Source organism: Crotalus tigris, unplaced genomic scaffold, assembly GCF_016545835.1.
Source record: "Crotalus tigris isolate CLP2741 ecotype Arizona unplaced genomic scaffold, ASM1654583v1 scf7180000018058.1502924, whole genome shotgun sequence".
In the NCBI taxonomy this organism is placed as follows: domain Eukaryota; kingdom Metazoa; phylum Chordata; class Lepidosauria; order Squamata; family Viperidae; genus Crotalus; species Crotalus tigris.
In genome coordinates, this window is record NW_024096801.1 from 1317056 (window position 1) to 1339258 (window position 22203).

At 40.2% G+C, this 22203-nt stretch overlaps 1 protein-coding gene across 1 annotated transcript in view; it reads left to right on the plus strand.

Moving 5' to 3' along the window:
* Positions 1-21837, plus strand: part of LOC120309744 (vomeronasal type-2 receptor 26-like) — a 38457-nt gene extending 16620 nt beyond the window's left edge. Inside the window, exons 6-10 of the mRNA XM_039347267.1 lie at positions 9062-9188; positions 10340-11232; positions 20316-20373; positions 20997-21262; positions 21826-21837. Coding sequence (XP_039203201.1) covers positions 9062-9188; positions 10340-11232; positions 20316-20373; positions 20997-21262; positions 21826-21837 — 1356 coding nt within the window. The remainder of the gene's footprint in view (positions 1-9061; positions 9189-10339; positions 11233-20315; positions 20374-20996; positions 21263-21825) is intronic.
* Positions 21838-22203: the final 366 nt, after the last annotated feature.

Consider the following 22203-nt stretch of genomic DNA (forward strand, 5'->3'; position numbering starts at 1 on the left):
GTAGGGATAGAAATCTGTCCCAAAGCAACCCCAGAATTCATCCTATAATGGTTAATGATCAAGAAATGAAGGACAAAGTAGGAATTGCATCTGGGAAAAGGGAACCTGAAAGATGAATTTTAGAGATTAGACTAGAATAGTTTATTTGACCAAGTGTGATTAGACAAACAAGGAATTTGCCTCTGGTGCAGAAACTCTCAGTGTACATGCAAAGCAACAGAATCCTCCTCCTCCTCCTCCCCCTCCTCCTCCTCCTCCTCCTCGTCCTCCAAAAAAAGGGGGTAATAAAGTAGACAATAAGAAGGATAATAATAATAGTATAGCTATACTATATGGGTAAATATATACAGTAGAGTAGACAGTACTATGAAAATTAGTGATGGCACAAGGTTGGAAAACTGTCCCTGTGTCTAGTTGTTTTGACATGCATTGCCCTATAGTGACATCCTGAGGGGAGGAGTTAAAACAGTTTATGTCAAGGATCTGTCGATATTTTCTTAACCCTCCTTCTGACTGGTGCAATATACAGGTCTTCTATGGAAGGCAGGCTGGTTGTAATTAGCAATAGCAATAGTACTTAGACTTATATACCAATGCATAGTGCTTTACATCCCTCTCTAAGCAATTTATGGAGTCAGCATATTACTCTCAACAATCTGAGTCCTCATTTTTCTGACCTTAGAAGGCTGAGTTAACCTTGAGTAGGTCAAAATTGAATTCCTGGCAGTGAACAGTGAGTTAGTCTGCAATACTGCATTCTAACCACTGCGTCACCATTGTTGGTGTTTGTTCTGTTCTGTTTCTTGCATTGGTAGGCATTGAACGAGGCAGATTAACAAACAGGTACTTCTTTATTCAGCTTCAACAGAACAACAACCAAAATGGGTGCACTCTCTTATATACTTTTTTTCAAGGGACAGCGTCAGCCAATGAATGCAATGTATTTTCCCACTTCCGTACATGCTCAGTAAGCCAGACACAGCCTGTCTGGCTTGGGCAGCCCATGTGGTCTGCCCGGTCTCAGTGCAGCTTCCTGCACCTGCTTGGTCAATCAGAGCCCAGGATATAACATCTCTCCCCTCTTGGTCAAGAAACACATACTTACTATTTTACAATATTACAATGTGCCCTCACAATGTTATCATAACAATCAATTATAGACAACATTACAGGTCTTCCAATTATCAAATAATAATGTCAATTAAATTCCCATACAAGGAATATACACTCCTTTTTATACATCATATCATAGCACAAAACAAACCAGTTCCCACAAAGACATACACAAGGATTTCAATTGCAATAAAATACAAAAGCATTTTATGGTTGCAAAGACAGAAACCTCACGTAGTCCTTTAAGAACTTCGGTGGGCCTTTGGCCCGCTCTGATCGTCTTGGAGCTACTGCAAGCCCCCAATCTGCAAGCTCACCTGCCAGGCTTGGCAGACCGGGACTTTGAGACCCGTTTGATACGGGTGAAACCAGATCGTGAAAGCTGGCCTGTTCCGGTAGGCCCAAACCTTTGTCCATTTGACTTTGGCTGGCCCTTTACAGTAGGCCCAAACCAGAGTTCCTTGGTGGAGTGGAATTCCCCTGGTCAGCATAAACAGCCAGCTGGGAGCACTGTCCCATTGGCGCATTGCCTGCAGAAGGAGCGGTGTGGCAAGTTGATTGAGTGCAATGTCCCATGGACACTGTGCCAGAATTAGGAGCCACCTTATTGGCAAAACCCCCATTTGGTGAATGCAATGTACCGCTTTCGCTGAGAGACTGAGATCCATGATTGCAATCGTGGTCCTCCTCCTCCCCCCCCCCTGAGAGCAGAGTCAGGAATGGAAGGGTGGCTAGGTAACTGCCAATGCAGCTGGTCAATGTGCTTGCACAGCACACGACCATCTTTGTATGAAAATGGCCCAGTAACTTTGCAGACCACTGGAACCATCCAAAGATGCCCAGGTCCATAGTTCTGTACCCAAACTGGATCACCCACTTGCAATTGCCTCAGTGCCCTCGGCTGTGGCACCTGTGATGCAACCCAATCTGGGTGAAATCTATCTAACTTGATGATAAGACGGTGACCCCATTGGAACTCAGCTGGATTCTTGTCCATAGATGTGCATGGTGTAGTGTGGTGGCAGAGGAGGAAATCTGTCAACGTGTGATGCCAGTTTCCATGGGTGAGCTGTTTCAAAGCTTCTTTTGTAGTGCAAACCATGAGTTCTGCTTGGCCATTTGAGGCCAGATGAAAAGGTGCAGAAGTAGTATGCCTACTCATATTTGCCCTCAGAAAGGACTGGACCTCCGAGAAGGTGAATTGAGGTCTGTTGTTGGAGACAAGGACATCTGGAAGCCCTTGAGAGGCAAAAATCTACCTCAACACCTGGATGGTCCTGTCAGTCATCATACACTGGAACAATCTCCAGCCATTTGGAGTGACTATCCACCACAATGAGGAAGAGCTGCCCCTGAAAGGGGCCAGTGTAGACGATATGAACCCTCGACCAAGGAGCATGTGTGGTCTCCCATCTAGGAACCGGAGCCTGTGGTATTTTGGGCCAGGACTGCTGGCAAATGTGGCATCCTTGGACCTGGGTCTTGATCTCTTTATTGAGCCCAGGCCACAGAGGTAGCTGTGCACAAATGCCTTCATCCGAACTATTCCAAAAGCTGCCCGGGACCAGACAGAGTGGTGCCAGCCTTGTGCGCATGCACAAGGTGTGAAAATGCTCTATTCTATTGGTGGATGTTGTCCGGGGTTCTGGCTATATAAAAAGGCCTGTGTGCTTTTGTTGTTGTTCGTGTGATATTAGAAGAAGAATAAAGAGCTGTTTAACATCGCCATGTGTCTTCATCATTCGCACGCAAATGAAGTACTTAACACTGGTGACAAATGTGGGATCCTTTGCAAGCTGAAGAAAAAGCTTTAAGGACTTACCCAGGAAGTCCTGAAGAGGGGAAGATGGTGTCTGAATCAGCGTCCCAGCCTGCCAGTATAGCGTCGCTGGAAGGTGAGCTCGGCTAAAGGACTCTTTGCCCCATAGCAGTTTGCAGAGGAGTGAGTGGTGAAAGTCATAATGGTAAGATAGCGAAGATTGGCCGTTTGTCTGATTTTGATGTCTCACACCCAGAGAGATGGAATTCCTACGTTGCAAGAGTGGAGAATTACTTCAGAGTAAATCAAATTAGAGAAGATGGCTTGAAGGCTGCAACTTCCTGTGTCTGTGGACAGGAAGCTTTTGAAATCACTGAGAATCTGGTGGCCCCTGCACCTCTGGAGTCAGTAACATATACTGACTTGAAGAAAATGTTAAAGGAACACTTCCAGCCAAAGTTATCTGTTATTGCTTGGAGGCATGCTTTCGAGCAGAGAAACCAGAGGCCGGGTGAATCTGCTGTGGATTTTATTGCGGCCTTAAGGCAAGCAGCCAGACCTTGTGAGTTCAAGGATCTGGAAGAGAGGCTGAGAGATTGCTTCGTATGTGGTTTAAAGAACAGAGACTTACACAGAAGATTTTTGCAAAAGAAGATGTCTCTTTCCAAGATGCGCTATGAGAGGTGACAGCTGAGGAAGTAGCAGGTGGGGCTGTGAAGACCTTACAGCTCACCAAGAACTCTCCAGACACAGCCACCGTCCATCAAGAGGACGTTCGAGAAGGATCAGAAGCAGATCCTGAAGAAGAGGTGGATAGACTTCACCAGCCATCTGAAAGGAGGCAGAAGGAACGTCTGGACAAGGCCCCAGCATCTCTTCAATGCTTTGGGTGTGGAGGATGCCACAAGCAAGCTGAATGCAGGTTCTGCTCTGCCATTTGCAGAGCATGTGGCAAGTAAGGCCACATCGCATCCATCTGTTTGGGTCGCCAGAAGGTCCAACCTCATGAAGAATTGCATCTGAAAGGTACCAGGGTCCCCAGCCAACATAGGGTGGGTTTCTGCGCATCGCACAGGAGTATTTTGAGAACAGGGACACATAAGCTCCTTAAGAAGAAACTCTCCATTAACATAAGGTTGCAAGGGGTTCCCTTATCAATGGAGTTGGACACTGGGTCCATTCTCTCCATTATTTCTATTAACACATTCAAAAGGATATGCAGCAGCAATTGCCTTCGAGTTAAACTCAGGCCATCCAATCTAATACTTACAGATTTTCAGAATTCTATGGTGTGTGTTAAAGGGGGAGGCCACACTTAGAGTACAGCATAAGGATTTTGAGGGTCCCTTAGATGTGGTGGTTGTTGGGGGTGAACATACGAGTCTTATTGGACCTGATTGGTTCGAGGCTCTGGTAATCCAGGTAACTGGTCTGCACCATTTGCAAACGTTGAGCCTCGCAGATGTCTGCAAGGAGTTTGCAGATGTGTTTAGTTCAGAGTTAGGATTCTACAAGGGGCTTCCAATTTCACTATGGTTAGACCCAACCATCACGCCCATCAGAGTTAAGCCTAGGAGGGTATCTTTTGCCCTCAAAGGTAAGATTGATGCTGAGCTGGACAAATTGCTCACACAGGGCATTCTAGAACCTGTGGATTCAAGTCCATGGGAAACCCCCAAAGTAACACCTCTAAAGGCTAATGGGGACATACGTATATGTGCAGACTACAAGTGCACACTGGATAAGGTGCTGCAACAGCACGCTTATCCAGTGCCTGTGATAAGTCACATTCTGGCCTCCCTCAAGGGGGGGGGGCACATTTTTGCAAAGCTTGACCTGGCACAGGCCTATCAACAGCTACCTGTTGATGAGACAGCTGCAGAGGCCCAGACTATTGTAACTCACAGGGGGGTCTTCAAGGTCAAGAGACTGCAGTTTGGGGTAAATGTAGCCCCTGGCATATTCCAAAGTGTCATGGAGAGCACACTTCAAGGTATTCGGGGGGTCTGTCCCTACTTTGATGATGTCCTCACTGCTGGGGAGTCATCCCAAAATTTAGTAGAGAGATTAAGGGCTGTCTTGCTTCATTTTAGAAAAGCAGGCCTTAAACTAAAGAAGGATAAATGTAAAATAGGAGTCACTTCTACTGACTTCTTAGGATTCAGGATAGATGCTCAAGGCATTCACCCTGCTGAGACTAAATTGCAAGCTATCCTGCAGGCCCCAAGCCCTAAGTCTAAGAGTGGGGCAATTAAATTTTTACCATGCATTTCTCCCACATAAAACTGCAGTGGCAGAGCCATTACACAAGCTAAAGTCCATGACAAGAGTTTCAATGAGGTTAAGGCCTTGCTCACTTCTAATGCTGTTTTAGCACATTTCAATGAGCAACTGCCTGTTTGTATCACATGCGATGCATCTCCTTATGGAGTGGGAGCTGTACTCAGCCATCTGAAGGCTGATAGGACACAGGTTCCTGTGGCCTATTATTCAAGGACTCTGTCTTCTGCAGAGCGGAATTACGCTCAAATTGACAGAGAAGCTTTGGCCATAGTGGCTGGCATAAAGAAATTTCATGATTTCTTAAATGGCTGCCATTTCACGGTCTATACTGACCATAAGCCTCTGCTGGGTTTGTTTACCACTAACAAACAGACCCCACATATTATTTCTCCTTGTATACTGAGATGATCCATTTTCCTGTCAGCATATGACTATACATTGGTTCACAAACCAGGAAAAGAAATGGGTCATGCAGATGACCTGAGCAGATTACCCCTGAATCAATTGGAGCCTGCTCCTGCTCCAGCCATTAATATTCTGTCAATTCAGGAGTTGCCTGAGTCTCCCCTCAATGCTAGGGATGTGGCTGCAAAAACTGCCACTGATCACACGCTTACATGTGTGCTGACATGAGTATTGTCAGGATGGCCTAAAAGTGCCCAGATACTGAGTTCCAAAGCTTCTGGCACAAGAAGCAAGAGTTTTCCACTTTCAAGGGATACCTGTTATGGGGTAGCAGGGTAGTGATCCCAGCCTCATTGAGGTCTAGAATCTTGATCTCTCTGCATGAGGGACATCCTGGCATAGTCAGGATGAAAGCACTTGCACACAGCCATCTTTGGTGGCCTGGACTCGATAAAGCCGTCGAGGCCCAGGTGCAAGGGTGCCAAGTGTGCCAACAGTCTCGGCCTGAAATGCCTCAGGCCCCAGTACATAGGTGGGAGGAAATCCAAACCCCATAGTCTAGGGTGCATATAGATTATGCTGGGCCCTTTCAGGGGCAATTCTTCCTGGTTGTTGTTGATAGCTATTCCAAGTGGCTAGAGGTTGTTCCTGTTTCCTCCATTACTACTGCCAGGACCATCCAGGTGTTGAGAGGAATTTTTGCATCACACAGTCTTCCAGATATTCTGGTTTCAGAAAATGGCCCTCAATTTACCTCTTCTGAGTTCCAGGCTTTTCTTCAGGCCAATCTGATCCGGCATGTAACATTGGCTCCCTTCCACCCATCCTCCAACGGACTGGCAGAGAGAATGGTGCACACCACCAAAGATGCCCTCAAGAAACTGACTTATGGTAACTGGCATCACAGGTTAGCAGATTTCCTTCTTGCACACAGCACCACACCATGCACTGCCACAGGGAAGAGCCCTGCTGAACCAAGCTGGAGTTGCCGCCTCATCACTAAACTGACCGGGTGGCTTCACAGGTGTCACAACTGCGGGCACCTAGGAGACTCCAGGTGGGCGATCCGGTCTGAGCACAAAACTATGGGCCTGGTCATCTCTGGGTCACAGCTGTGGTCTGCAAGATCTCTGGGCCGTTGTCATACAAAGTTGCCTTGGGTGATGCATTCTTCACAGACATGCAGACCAACTGCTCTGGAGACTGGACTCTCACCCTTATGCTCCTGGCTCTACTCTGGGGGGGGGGAGGAGGACCATAACATGCATTCTGGGTCACAGTTTCACAGGCTTAACAGGCCATCACTAGCTGCTATTGAGGCTATTTGGGATTCATCCCAAGGTTCTGCAAGTGCTCCTAGCAGAAATTCACAGAATAGGGGGTCATCCCACACATCCATAATCACTCCAGACAGGGAGTCACACCGGGGGTATCCACAGTATTCATATATGTCAGATAGTGCTCCAGACAGGAGACTGACCGGGGATATCCACACAAATCACAAGCAGCAAGAGAAAAAGAATTCCATCAGGGGCGCTTGCCAAATTCCGCAATTGCTCCCAAAAGAAGGTCACCAGCAAAGGGGGTTGCCATGGAGGCAACTCCTGATTCTGGCACCTTGGGCACATGCTTAGGGTCTACAGAGTATTGGGTCCAGCCATCCAGTAGTGGGGCAGGTCAACCAGGTATTTTGGGCAGCAAAGTCCTGGCCTGCCTCGCTTGGTAGGTGAGCAGGTAGGCCAGGCACCCTCACTGGGGTCACCTTGGAATTTAGGGCAGCAACGCCCTGGCCTGCCTAGCCTGGTAGGCAAACAAGTGGGCCAGGCAATCTCTCCGGCCCTTAGAAGGTCGCAGAGGGCCAAGTGCCCACCCAAACATCTGAGAGACTTTGTGAAGTTGCTGTCAAATCATGAAGGTTCTGTTCATGAGGCCCCTGAATAATGGGTAGACTATTTTGTATTATTTTTTTATTTTGGATACATTTATTGTATGAATAAAGTTGAAGGGGTTTTGCCTGAGGGCAGACTTGACTATTCCACATTCCTTGCATTTGATTAATGAAACTATGCAACACTCTTCCAATGTATGACCTACATGTGTGTCCGCAGGTATGTTCCATCTAGGGGGGAGGGGTGTTGTGTCCTGAGCCTGCAAAAGAAGGCTCGGGACATTGCATTGGTCCGGGCATTCCAAAAGCTCTCCCGGGACCAGACAGAGTGGCACCAGTCTTGTGCGCATGTGCAAGGTGCGAAAATGCTCTATTCTATTGGTGGGCGTTGTCCGGGATTCTGGCCATAAAAAAAGGCCTGCGTACCTTTGGTTGTTGTCCGGGTGTTGTTAGAAGAAGAATAAAGAGCTGTTTAACATTGCCATGTGTCTTCATCATTCGCACGCGAACGAAGTACTTAACAGTCAGCCTTTTAATCTTCTGCAGCATGATCCCACCTTTGTTGCCAATGTTCTGTTTCTCGTGTTGGTAGGCATTGAACAAGGCAGAGTAACAAACAGGTACTTCTTTATTCAGTTTCAACAGAACAACAACCAACATGGCTCTGCTCCCTTTTATACCTTTTTGCAAGGGACAGCGTCAGCCAATGAATGCAATGTATTTTTCCGCTTCCGCACATGCTCAGGAAGCCGGAGACAGCCTGTCTGGCCTGGGCAGCCCACTTGGTCTGCCCGGTCAGTGCAGCTTCCTGCACCTGCTCTGTCAATCAGAGTCCAGGACATAACTGTTCTTTCTGCAGTCCTAACTATCTGTTGGAGTCTGTATCTGTCCTGTTTGATTGCTGTACCAAACCAGACAGTCATAGAAGTACAAATGACAGACTCAATAATTCCTCTGCAAAACTGTATCAACAGCTCCTGAGGCAGTTTGAATTTCCTGAGTTGATGCAGGAAAAACATTCTTTGTTGTGTCTTCTTAATGATGTTCTAATGTTAAATGTCCATTTCAAGTACTGGGAGATTATAGAACCCAAAAATTTGAAGGATTCTACTCTGATATTGTGCTGTAAAATATAATAAGAGGTGGTAGAATAGTATGGTGCCTCCTAAAATCCATTCTCACCTCTACATGTTTAGCTTCACATTGTTCTGGCTGTACCACAGGGCCAGTGGTTTAAGAGTAGTTTCAGAGAGAAGGCCAGATTAGAAAACTCAATAGGTTATTTTAGATCATCATTTCCCATTCCTGTGTGATGTAATTGTTAACACATTAGACTAGGATCTGGAAAATTCATATTCAAATCCACTCATGAGGTTTAATAGGCATTTTGGACCAGTGATGATTTTTAGCCCAATATACCTCTTTCCTGTTGCTTTAGGAAAAACTGAGATGGAATTATTATAGTCACCATCTTGAAACCCTGGAGGAAAATGCAGGCATAAACCTACCAAGTTCTTGCACTATTAGTTGATATGATTAGATGATTAGCAAAAGTACCTCTTCTCAAACTACCATTGGAGAATAATCAATATTTTGGTGTTTCATTTCTATAGACATTGCCTCTCTCAATTTGCAATAGCAATTGTCAAATGGGCTATAGAAGAAAAAGTCTTGAAGGAAAGCCATTTTGCTGCTATGATTGCAATCGATGTCCTGAAGGGAAAATTTCTAACATGAAAGGTATGACACTTACATTGTTGTGCTGAATGCAGATAATGTTTATGGTATCCTAGAAGTTCAAATTTTCTGCTTCATAAAACCTACCATGAGTGAATGTAGGGTTTTTTTTAATCCTACATCAACCATTGCCATACATAATGTATTCAGTAGTATTGCCACATGCTGTTCTAGAAAATGTTATGAATGAAATGTAATTTTAAAAAGGATATCCTATCTTTCCAAATATTTAGGTTCAGTAAGAACAATGCTATACAGCAAAAGAATTAACACAAGTTACTGTCTTAATTTTACAGAAGCACATAAGGCACTGTCAGTAAGTTTGTAGATCCAGAGGTCAAATGCCAAATGTATTTGAGGCCAACTTCAGGATACACATAAGAAAGAGAAGATATCAAAGTCTAAATGCAGTCAACAACTAATAGTTATGTCAAGCAGACAAGTTTTAAGATGCAGGGATAACCCATCATATAGGTTCATGCAGAACGGACATTACTTCCAACAATGGGCTATTCTCAATGAATCTAGCTAGGCAAAACTTCTCATGCTTGTACAAAGATACCAGGCATGGGTTGAAAAAATCTGGATGACTACTAAATAACAGCATCAAAATTTAGAGAACTCTCATTCTAACACTTGTGGTTGTCTAAATTTGAATTTGATCTAGATGAAGGAAGGGAGGAGGGAGGGATCGAGGGAGGAAGGTTTTCTTTGAAAGATCATCCTCATATGAGTACATGAAGAAAAGCCTCTGTTCTGAGAATCTTTGTATTTAAAATGTTAAAAAGCAGAAAATGGAAGAATTCTAGATTGCATTATATAGCAAGTTAAGTAAAACCAAGCAAATCTGCCCCACAGTTCAGTACATCAGAGCTTTATATAACTTTTCAAAAATTGTAAGAAAAATGACTGATCTTAATGGACATCAAAGCAAGAAATTAACCTTAGAGGACATTTCTTGATCTTTACCTAACAGAGGAAACAAGGGTGAAGAAAGTTTGAAGACAAATGGTTTACTAGATAGTTTGAAAATATTATATTCTCTAATTTATACAATTTGGATAGTTTGTCTGGATTGTTGTCCAGAGTCATTTGCCATGAAATGGTAGCTATAGAAATTAGACAAACAAATAAATATATTCTGCTTTTTTCAGATATGGATGACTGCTTTAAATGCAAAGAAGACCAATATGCAAACAAAGAACAGTATTTATGTCTTCCTAAAGTCATTACTTATCTATCTTATGGAGACCCTTTGGGAATGAGTTTAGTTTTGTCTGTTACTGCTTTTGCTGTCCTCACAGCTCTGGTGTTTGGAATTTTTATGAAGCATCACAATACTCCTAGTGTCAAAGCCAACAACCAAGATCTCACTTATGCTCTCCTATTCTCTCTCCTTCTTTGCTTTCTTTGTTGTTTGTTGTTTATTGGCCAACCCACAAAAGTAACATGTCCCCTACGACAAATGAGCTTTGGAATCATCTTCTCAGTGGCGGTTTCTTGCATGTTAGCAAAAACCATCACAGTGGTTCTGGCTTTCATGGCCACCAAGCCAGGAAGCAGCATGAGAAAATGGATGAGGAAAGGTCTGGGCAGTTCCATTGTTCTCTTCTGCTCCTTGATTCAAACAGGCATTTGTGCCATATGGCTTGTAACCTCTCCCCCATTCTCAGATGTTGACATACAGTCAGAAGTTGAATATATAATACTGGAATGCAATGAAGGCTCATTGATTATGTTCTATTCTGTCCTAGGCTATATGGGTTTCCTAGCTATTGTAAGTTTCACTATAGCTTTCTTTGCTAGAAACTTACCAGATACTTTCAATGAAGCCAAATTCATCACATTCAGCATGTTGGTCTTTTGTAGTGTATGGTTATCCTTTATTCCAGCTTACCTAAGTTCAAAGGGAAAATACACAGTAGCTGTGGAGGTCTTCTCAATCTTAGCCTCTACTGTTGGGTTGTTAGGTTGTATTTTTTTCCCAAAATGCTTCATAATTTTATGGAAACCCCAACTAAATAACAAAGATCAGTTAATAAGAAAAATAACATAATTTGTATGTATTTGTATATTTTACAACTTTGATTTGTATTAGGGATATATGGATTAATTTTGTCCGATTTATCGATTCAAAATTGGTAATTATTTATTAAATTGAGTTGGCATTTCTATTTGAGCTTCTTAATTGCATACTATGCAGATGACACCACACTGATAGTCAAAAATGCAAAGGATCTGCAAGTATGAAAAATCAGAGGACACAGTAAAAATTGTACTAAAATGGAGCATAAAGAAGATAATACTAATGACAACATGTAGAACAGTGGTTCTCAAGTTTCCTAATGCCGCGACCCCCAACCATATGGTTGTAAGTCAAGGACTACCTGTATTTCCCTGCAGGCAGGGCAGGAGGAGGTGTGCACACTCCGCCTCCTGTCTTGCGGCTGGAGTGCATGCTGGGCAGGCCAAGGGTGCATGCAGGCCATCATCCAGCAACCGCCTCCTGCACCGGCTGAGGTGTAGCTGGCAAGCGGCAGCGACAGCACAGGCCAACCATCGGCTGGGCCACCAGCTGGCCCAGTCCAAGTGAGGTAAGCCATCCGCTAGCCCCCATGCGCGCCAGCAACCCTCCCTGCTCCTGCTGGCCTCCGACCTCCCACCTCTGGCCCTCTTTTACTTACATTTAGTAGTTGCTCAGCAGGGAGGGTTGGAAACATCCAGAAATTTTACCTTAGCTGCAAACAACTTGCAGCACCATTTGCCACCCGCCAGGCCCCACATTCAGTGCGGTGGCAGGCAGGCATTTGCCACCCGCCAGGCCCCACATTCAGTGCGGTGGCAGGCAGGCCCAGGCGCTCCTGGGTGGCCATGGCATGTGGCAGCGAGGGCGCAGGCCGACCACCGGCTGGGCTACCAGCTGGCCCAGCCCAAGGGAGATAAGCCATCCGCTAGCCCCCATGCGTGCCAGCAACCCTCCCTGCTCCTGCTGGCCTCCGACCTCCCACCTCTGGCCCTCTTTTACTTACATTTAGTAGTTGCTCAGCAGGGAGGGTTGGAAACATCCAGAAAGTTTACCTTAGCTGCAAACAACTTGCAGCACCATTTGCAGACTGTGACTTTTGGCGGGCTCAGCAGGGCAGAGACAGCCTGGACAATTCCTATTGGCTTTTGAAAGCCAATAGAATAGAGTCTCTTGAATAGAGTCTATTCTATTGGCTTTCAAAAGCCAATAGAATAAGAGAGAGTAGCACAGCTAAGGAAAAGGGGGAAAAATGGCAGACTGCATTGTTTGGAGACCCCTGTGAAATGGTTGTTCAACCCCAAATGGGGTCGTGACCCACAGGTTGAGAACCTCTGATGTAGAATAACCAGCCTTAGAATTGACAGTGAAAATATTTAAAAGATGGGTAACTTCTGTCTTTTAGATCAACTATCAAGAGTAAAAAAGCAAGTAATCAAGAAATACTCCACAGACTAGTACTTAGTACAGCAGCCATAAAGACTTGGAAAAGTTGTTCAAGCACTGTGATGTATCTATACCTACAAAGTTCAGAATTATGCAAGCTATGGTATTACCTGTGGCACTCTATGGAAGTAAACATTGAGTTTAAAGAAACAGAATAGGAAACACATTGATGCCTTTAAACTTTGGTGTTGGAGGAGATTCCTGAGAATACCATGGATACCCAAAAATATAATTTAATGGATCATCATTAAGCTACTTCAAAATTTCCATTTGAGTCACAAATGACCAAGTTCAAATTATCCTATTTCAAACACATTATGCAAAGACCTGCTGGAATAGGCTATAGTGCTGGGAAATATGGAAGGAATAAGAGAACAACCAGCAGCAAGATGAATGTTGTACCATTCAGTTATAATGGTTATGACTGTACCGCTATAACTGTTGGTACAGTTTTAACTGTAAAAGAACAGGTTAGTGTTAGATCAAAATGGAGAAAATCTATACAGTTGCTAGGAGTAAATATGAATTAATCAATAAATATTCTAGAAAATATACTTAGATTTAAAATTTTGGTAATGATTTTACTATTCTAAACAAGAGAAATTGAACATTCTTCCACGCTGCAATGGAATAAAATAATGCTGCCTGTTGTGGTGAAAGGATAGCTTATCCACATTTGTTTCGTTTCAAATGATTTCATCAGAATTATTCAGTACAGAGATAGAGGAAATAAAAGGGGTAGGACTTTTAAAAGTGGCCTTCTGGATTTTCAAAGAGCCCTTATTTCCACCCCTTTTTAATAATATTTAATATTTCTGATAATGTTAATATTATTTACAGTTAATGTCAGTCACATATGTTTGCCTTGTTTGAAAGTGTTTAAGTGGTGAAAATTAAGTGTGAGTTGCCCTGAGACACTTAGGAAACATTCTGGTCAGAAATCTAAAAATAAATGTTGAGGGTGTTTTAGGTATTACCTCTAAATCATGGGTGTCAAACTCACGATGTCACGTGATGTGTTGCGACGTATCGCAACTTTTTTTCCATTGCCGGCAATGGGGTGGGCGTGGTTTTGGTGTGACACATCTGGCCTACAGGCTGGCAGTTTGACACCCCTGCTCTAGACCCTATTCAGAATTGTTTTTAGTTAGATCATAATCTCATGGAGGCAAGATAAAAGAAACAAAAATACTCCCCAGTTTAAAAGAAGAGAAACTCATAGGAACTCAAAGAGTAGGGAAATCTCAGTTTATAGTTTCTCTTTAAGGTCCTGCTTGTACCAACATTGATGATATTTTGCATTTTCACTTATGGTAATAGGCAAGCACCTTGAGCTAAAGAAATCATTTCATGTGATATTACTGCAGCTGTGATAGCAATTGAAAGGGGGAGAAATGCACCTTATTACAAAGGTATAAAGAGGTGTTCTAATTAATCCCTTACATTGTCTTAAACCTTTTTTTTGCTAAAATTTAGAATGTAGAACATGGCATGGATTTCTCCATCTTGACCACATCTGACTTTTGCTCATCTCCAAACCATTTCTTACATTACATGATGACTTATTGACTCATTCTACCTTACTACATCATTAATAATTTGAAGGTTGCAATTTCCCCTTCCCCTTATAATTATCAAAAAACCTATTATTAAATTTGCCACTCAGCAAACTCCTGATTGGCAAATTACTTTTCTTGAAAGAATGAGAACAAAACGTTGACAATATTTTAGAGTTTAGGGACAGATAAAATCATTATCATGATTAATTCTTAGAACCATTTGTAATTTAAGATTTAGAACAGAATAGAAGTCATGGGAAGAACAGAGAGAGATTCAGTTCAACTTAGTCAAATTCTGGAGATACTTAAGCATTACATGGAAATGAGAGATTTATTCAAACTGGGATTATTATTTTTTATGATGATATTGATTGTTTTCCTTCAGCAATTGCCACATGTAGCTTGCAAAACTGAGATAAGAAAATGTAGAATCCGAGATCCTATCCCAATTGATCATAAATATTTCCAACCAGGTGACCTAATCATTGGTGGAATTACTTCTTTTGTCTTTAGATGTAGGAAGCTTTGAGGATGATCCCCATCATTCTCTTCTTGGTGAATCCCTGTAAGATATTATTTTATTTATATTGTCTGTATCAGTCTAGATAAAATAATTTAGTACTCTGATTTTATGAATCATAATTATCTAGAGTAATTAAATATACTCTTTTCCAGAACTGATTTTTTTAGCTTGTATATTATTTTCTTATATTTTCTAAAGAAAACCCACAGTTAGAACTTATATTCCTTTTTTTTAATCAATCTCATGGTTATTGCATTCTTTCCCATTCCCCAGTCTCCTTGGGATGAGAATTGCAGCATTAGCCTCTAAACCTGACTCTGTAGATGTGAAATTGCACTGAACTATGGGAATAATTATGTTCAGTCAGAGATTCAGCATATTGCTTCCTTCCTAGCCATCTTTTTTTTAAAAAAATAAGTAAATCTTAAAGAATATTTATTATTTTAATATTTAATATTTTATCCTGTTGTTAGCATAACCTCTCGGTGAGATGGGTGGAAAATAAACAAACAAATAGTAATAAATAAATATTTTATCTGAGAAAATGAGACATGCAGTTTCCTTCCAGGAATAATAATCTTTGGAGAGAGGAAGAAGCAGATATATGCTGTCAATGTTCTTGTATTGATGAAATGCATTTGCCTTTCCTAGACCTTATTTTATTTTATTTTTGCCAATTTCTCCATTGCAACAGGTTCTTATAATAAAACTTATTAAGGTTATAAATGTCACATCACTACCACCAATAAATTTTTAAGGGAAGAAATATTCTCTGATTAAATACTCTCTGATTAAATCGTAGTAGAATTTCTAATATTCAGACAGTTTTAAATTGTTTCTTAATTTGATAGAAAAAGCTACATTTATTTATTTAGCATACAGTATACAATGTCAGGGAAATTTACAAATGCTAGACACGCTGCAGTCCTGACAGCCTAGATTGCTAGTTCATTTTATTCAACGCTTGTGCACCTATGCTTGGTGCACCATGGGGTGAAAACTAGCTTTAACACCAGCTAACTAGTGGCACTCAGGTGTAGCTATAATTTATACATCACTGAATTATGTAAAACTTTTGCGGTGCTTTAAAAGTCAATGTTCCTTGTCCTACAAAAATATATATGAAGTCTTCTAGTTGAAGTAAGACTAAATTCTAATTCTATGCTGCTTTTGCCATTTTTTTTCAATCACTTACATTAAAATGAAACCACCTCCTGTGTAAGAAAAAGTTATTAATGCAATTTTACTTACCATTTATACAATGATATGTTACATGCTTGGTAATGATTCTGGTCAGATTCACATAATTAGAATTGGTTACAATTATCAAAGACATAGAAAAAAACTGCCATTATTCCTTTTAAAAATAATTCCACAATATTTATATCAAATAATAAAATATAAATCAATTAACATGAAACAATGATACCTCTTAAATCATTATTTTGATGGAGTTTAACTATTAATATGTTAACATAAAAATAATTATTAGTTTTTTATGGTTTATTTTTGCTGGCCTTTTTAGAAGGAGAATTTCATTTGATACAACTTTGATACTAATTTTTTTGGCAGAGTCCTGACTAAGCATTATCAACATATATTGACAATGATATTTACTGTGAAGAAGATCAATAATGACCTACAGCTCTTATCTAATATCACTTTGGGCTTTAGAATCTATGATAGCTATGCTGGGGCACAGACATATCATGCCATATTGGAACTTTTTTCAGGTCAGAAGCAATTCATTCCCAATTACAAATGTGGCATTCTGAACAAATCAGTTGTTGGAACTATTGATCCTGAAATCAATTTTGATATGGTAGATATTTTAGACTCTTACAAAGTTCCACAGGTAAGATGGATTGCTTTGTCTTTTCAGATATACAGTAGGAGATTGCAAGACCTCAAGATATAATTGACTTTCATATACATTTCTCTTTGGACCATATTAAAAAAAATATTTAATATATCATAAAATAAAAACAAATTCAATCTCAGAATTTGATGTGACTATTATTGAGTTTCAAAGATTATCCATTAATGTTAATAATTAATTATTGTACAGAAACTTTGAATTTTTGTAATCTTCTCCTATAACTTGCTAACGCTATGAGAAAAATAGTGATGTTTCTGCATTTTTAAATTTTTTATTATTTAATATATAAAATTAAAAAAATATAGAAACAGGAAATTAAGGGAAGGAAAAGGAGAGGGAAAAGAAGGTGTGAGGTACAAGGGGGAAAAAGTGTTGACTTTGGACTCTTTTTTATCACAGTACAAGATAAAAACATTCCAGCCTCAATTATTTGCTTTTAGACATTAATATATAACTAGCCATTTTTACAACAACAAATCTATCTAATCGACAAAATAGTCAAAAGTTTCATTTTTTTTTCACCACAAGCACAAAATTCAGAACTGGTATCCAAATAAAAAACATACTCAAATATATTCTCCTCTTTGAATACAATGATCAATTTAACCATTCCTATTTTATCTTCTTTGCTGTGGAAATAGTATGTATTTCTATTTGCACCTAATAATCTTTGTAACTATTACCATTTTTATTTACAAAGTTATCTATATTTTAATTTCTTTGACCTTACTGAGAAAAATACTGTTTCTTTTTTCCCACTTTTTTTTAAAGAAGCTAAACTTTCTTTAAACACTTTTCTAGAATCAAAACTCTCTAATGCATCTTTTTCTTTAACTTCTTAACATACATTTAAACCAGGGGTCTTCAAACTTGGCCCTTTTATGACTTGTGGACTTCAACTCCCAGAATTCCTCAGCCAGAATGCCTGGCTGAGGAATTCTGGGAGTTGAAGTCCTAAAGTCATAAAAGAGCCAAGTTTGAAGACCCCTGGTTTAAAAGGTAAATTTTGAAACATCAGCTTCTTCAACCATGAACAGATTACAGCCCCTCCCCCTCAGTGGATAGCTTCAAAGTCTGGCTCCAGGAGCCACTTGCAAGCTTTCAACTGTATTGGAGGGTCTTGAGGGGAAATTCTTAGACTCCGCCTGATCAGGGTGAGTCATAAAAATTGAAAAAAGTGCCAGCCCTTGAGTTAGTAGCTGAAGAGCTACAACCCAGGGAAAAATCCTTCAGGGATCCCTCCCTGAGCATGAATTCAGTCAGCCATATTCATGGAAGTCTGTTTCTGCATTTTTTTAAAAAAAATTCCATTATTATATTTATATCTTGCCTTTCATTCAGGTAATCAAGGAGACATAGGTACTATTTTTGCCTTTTATAGGTAGTCCTAATTTACCAATTACAATTGGGATCTACAACTTTGTCATTAAGCACCATGGTTGTTAATTGACATATCATATGATTATGCTAGACCTATAACCTCACTTCTGCTTCTGTCATTAACCAAATCATCATGATTATACAGCAAGACATCACTTGTGATTTCACTTCTGTGTTCCTCCATTAATTCTGCTTCTTGGAAGCCAGTTGTGAAGTCCATTAAATGGGAATTGATAATAGTTATAAATGTGCACCAGCTGTAATGATCATATGACTGTAGATGCTGTAAAAATGGCAAATGCAAGGATTGGTCAAAAACTATATTTTAGTGAAGGGAAAGATATCCTCGAATGTAGAATGCTATGTGAGCAGAATCAGAAATCTTATTATCAGTTACAGTGCCAATAAGTCCCCAATAAGATTACCTTGATGTTTTTCCCAATATCTCTCATGAATAGAAAACTGAAGAGAAATTGAAGAATTATCCCTAGAGAGGCAGTGTAATCACTGGACAATTTAACATTCTAAACCAGTGTTGGCAAATATTTTTGGCTGAGAACATCAAAAATTCAGAAAATGTCTACCTTGATTCTGCTGGCTTGTCACTCCTCTTCCTCAAACAAAAGAAAAAAAAATCTATTTCTCTCCCCTCCACCATATCTAAGCCATGTTGAAGAGCAGCACTTAGCAGAAGAATTGAGGATGGGCTAAAATCAAAGCCCAGATCCTGACTTCATCTCTAATGTCACAATGGCCATTCAGAACAGCCACCTTGTGTGATTATCCCCATTCCCCAGCAATCCCCAGAATCTACTGCATGCTGCTTATCTTCAGTTAGTATTATGCTAACAGGCCCTAGTGGCCTACCCAAGGCCCCTTCATTCTTGAAGCAGGTTCAGAGGATGCTATTCATTGGTCTCTAAAACCTCTGAAAACTGGATAAAAGTGCTCCCCATTTTTATGTAACTTTGAGATGCTGAAGAAGACACAAAAAATCACATCCCAGTATTTGCTGCCTTCCCAGCCTCCAAAAATCGCACAAAAGCATGCCCCATTCTCAAGATACTTTCAGAGGCTATGAAAGAAAACAGTTCTCTTGTAGTTCATCTGGAGAGGCTGTACAAGAGCAGACCCCATTCTTGTATGGCATCTGTAGTCTCCAAAAATTGCATGAGAATAGGGTATTCTTGAAAATAGTTGCCAGGTGTCGGTATACAGTATTCTAAAACAAGAAGCATATAAATGATAGCAATTCTTAAAAGTCTGAAATAAGGTAAAGCAAAAAAAAGGATAGCAATTAGAAAAAAAATTGCAGTAAAGTAATTAAGAGAGTAATTTTTAAATGCAGACTTCAATATATGTATAAAAAGTTGTCATGAAACTTTGTAGTTCTTTCTTGTTTGAGATTGTATCATTTATTTATTACCGGTATTTCATTGATATGATACTTTACTTCATTTTTCAGATAATGTGCTGCCCAGACCCTACCATCACTGAGATGCCCGTGAATGCTGCAGAGAAAGGAAGAACTCCCGGATCCATTGACTCCCACATGAAGCCTCAGAAGACAACTAGGAATACTATGGGGGAAGGACAGAAACTCATTGTAAGGTTTTCTTTCTTGCCTCATATGTAATGTAATCAGCCAGCTAAATGGATTCATGATTCAGAATCACAATGAAGCTATCCCCTTCACCTACCTTCGGTAAAGTTCCCCAGGCTGGTTCTTGCTCTGTGGCATTAAGACCTTTGCCTTTCTGAAAATTTCATGTGGGAGGGAACTGTGCCCCTTCAGGCAATTTACAATTCATATACCCTCACTGAGGAAGTAGCAGGAAAGAGATCTCCAAACTCAAGCCCTAAATATTAATAGCCTACTTTCACACTGGCTAACCTTAATTGGATATCACAAACCTGGATGCACTAAATTAAGAGCTAAGGCAGGAAGCAACCCTTGAAAATGGACAGCCAGTAATTATGTACTAAGGCAAAAACATGGCTGTGAAGAATTTTGGGAGGCATGTGCAAAGCTGATTGGAAGCTCAAAGTGACATCCAATATCTAAAAATCATTGGTACAGAATATTGGAACTATAAATTTCTTTTCCACTTAACAGAACCTTTGCCCTGGCTTTAGACCTTCATGACTGAAAGGGTCTCCTTTTGGGAGCCACTGCAGGGATCTTTTTTCTGCTGCCTTTATTAGTGTCTTCCCCTTTCTGCATTAACAGTTTAAAAGCTTGTTTCCCCACATCCTGGAGCACCCATAGAAGCACCCATCAAGTCTCCCTGACCAGATCAAATTTTAATCTTGTGCCAGTAAAAGTGTGTCTCACTCACACCTAAATGGCACAAAGAAGACAACCCCCCCCAGAAAAAGTAATATTTTGGGGGATGTTAAAAAGGCAGAATATTATATTTCCCCAAAGGAATAATGGAGAAGATTTTAAAAAGCAGACCCCTCCAAGTCTCTCTTCCCAAAGTAGAAACCAGGTCTGTAGAAATGCAGATTTGATAATCCTTTCAGAAAGACTAAAGCCAGGAAACTTACAGATGATAGGATTAGAAAGAGAAAGATTCCTAGAACCAACAACCCCTCACCCAAAAAATCCAACACAGGACATAGCCATCAGCCACAGCCCAGGAAAGCAGGACATGACTTTTAGGACATAATAGGATTAACCCACCACCATCAGAATACTAAAAGGGCACACTGAACCTCAGATCAAAGATCATGCCACAGGAACAATTCCAAACACAAAACTCAAGAAGGTATAAAAACCTACCAACGTGTGGTCAGCTGCCCCAGAGCCACATGCTGTTGTGGTTCTGCTCTTCAATAAACTACAACCTTCTTTCTAAAGCAGTCTTCATTTTGTTTATTCCTAGCTTGGACTGGACCCTGATGAAGATTTTTCTTTCAACAGTCCTTTATAGATGCAGAATTCTATTTGATTTCAGCATTTAATTCCCATTGCAGAGTATTGACTAAATATTATCAGCATATCTTGGCATGATATTTGCTGTGAAGAACATCAATGAAGACATCCAATTCTTACCAAATATCACCTTGGGCTTCAGAATCTTTGAGAGTTGTGGTGGTGACTACCTATATCATGTCTCAATGGAACTTTCTTCCAGTCAGAAACAACTAATTCCTAACTACAGGTGTGACATCCCGAACAAACTTATATCGGTTGTTGTGACTATTGATCCAGCTATTGTTAGTGATATGGTAGATATTTTAGAGACTTACAAAGTTCCAGAGGTAAGATGGATGGTTTTGTCTTTCTAGTTGTATGTTATTGCAAGACCTCAAAATATAATTAATTTTCATCTATAATTTTCCAATGATCATATTTAAGGAAATGCATTTAATATATCATAAAATAAAACATCAGTTTCAGAATTTGATGTTACTATTTATAAGTTAATGATTATTAAAAGTTATCCATTAATCTAGAATGTTGGATCCCTGTAGTTACTAATGTGATGGGAAAAAACTATATAATGTTTCTGCTTTTTATTTATTTATATTTTATTTCATTATTATATTTATATTCTGCCTTTCATCAAGAAGTCAAAGATAGGGCTTTCTTCTAATACAGATAGTCCTCAATTAGAAATCACAGTTGGGATTGGAAGCTCCATCATTAAGCAATGTGATCTTTAATTGAAACAACATGTGACAATGAGAGACTCATACCCTCACCTGTATATTAATCTACATCTATCAGCTGAAGAAGGTTTAGTTATGAAAGTGGGTCATAATTAACCACTGAACAATCATGATTGAGGATTTTCACTAAGATCTTTTCATTTTTCATCCAGAGCTTTGGATGAAGCTGGGATTTGAAGTTGGAATCATCCTAATTGAAATTAAAAGAAGAAGGTTGTTGTGAGATATGAACAAGGAAGGAATCCATACTTGAAAAGTACTCAGATAATAAATCTCAATGAACAATATATTTCAATAAAAGAAAAAGCTATTCTTGAATTTAAACAATGATAATCTACCCAATAATAATCTCATAACTAACTTGTGCCCAGAAATTATGTGATGACATGATGTTCATGATGACATATTTCAAAATATTAATTTAGAAATGACACATATTTCTTTATCTTTATTTTTTTCCTATTTACCTATCTAATGTTTTCCATAATTCCCTATTGATGCCTTTTCAAATGAAAGCCCATTCTACTATT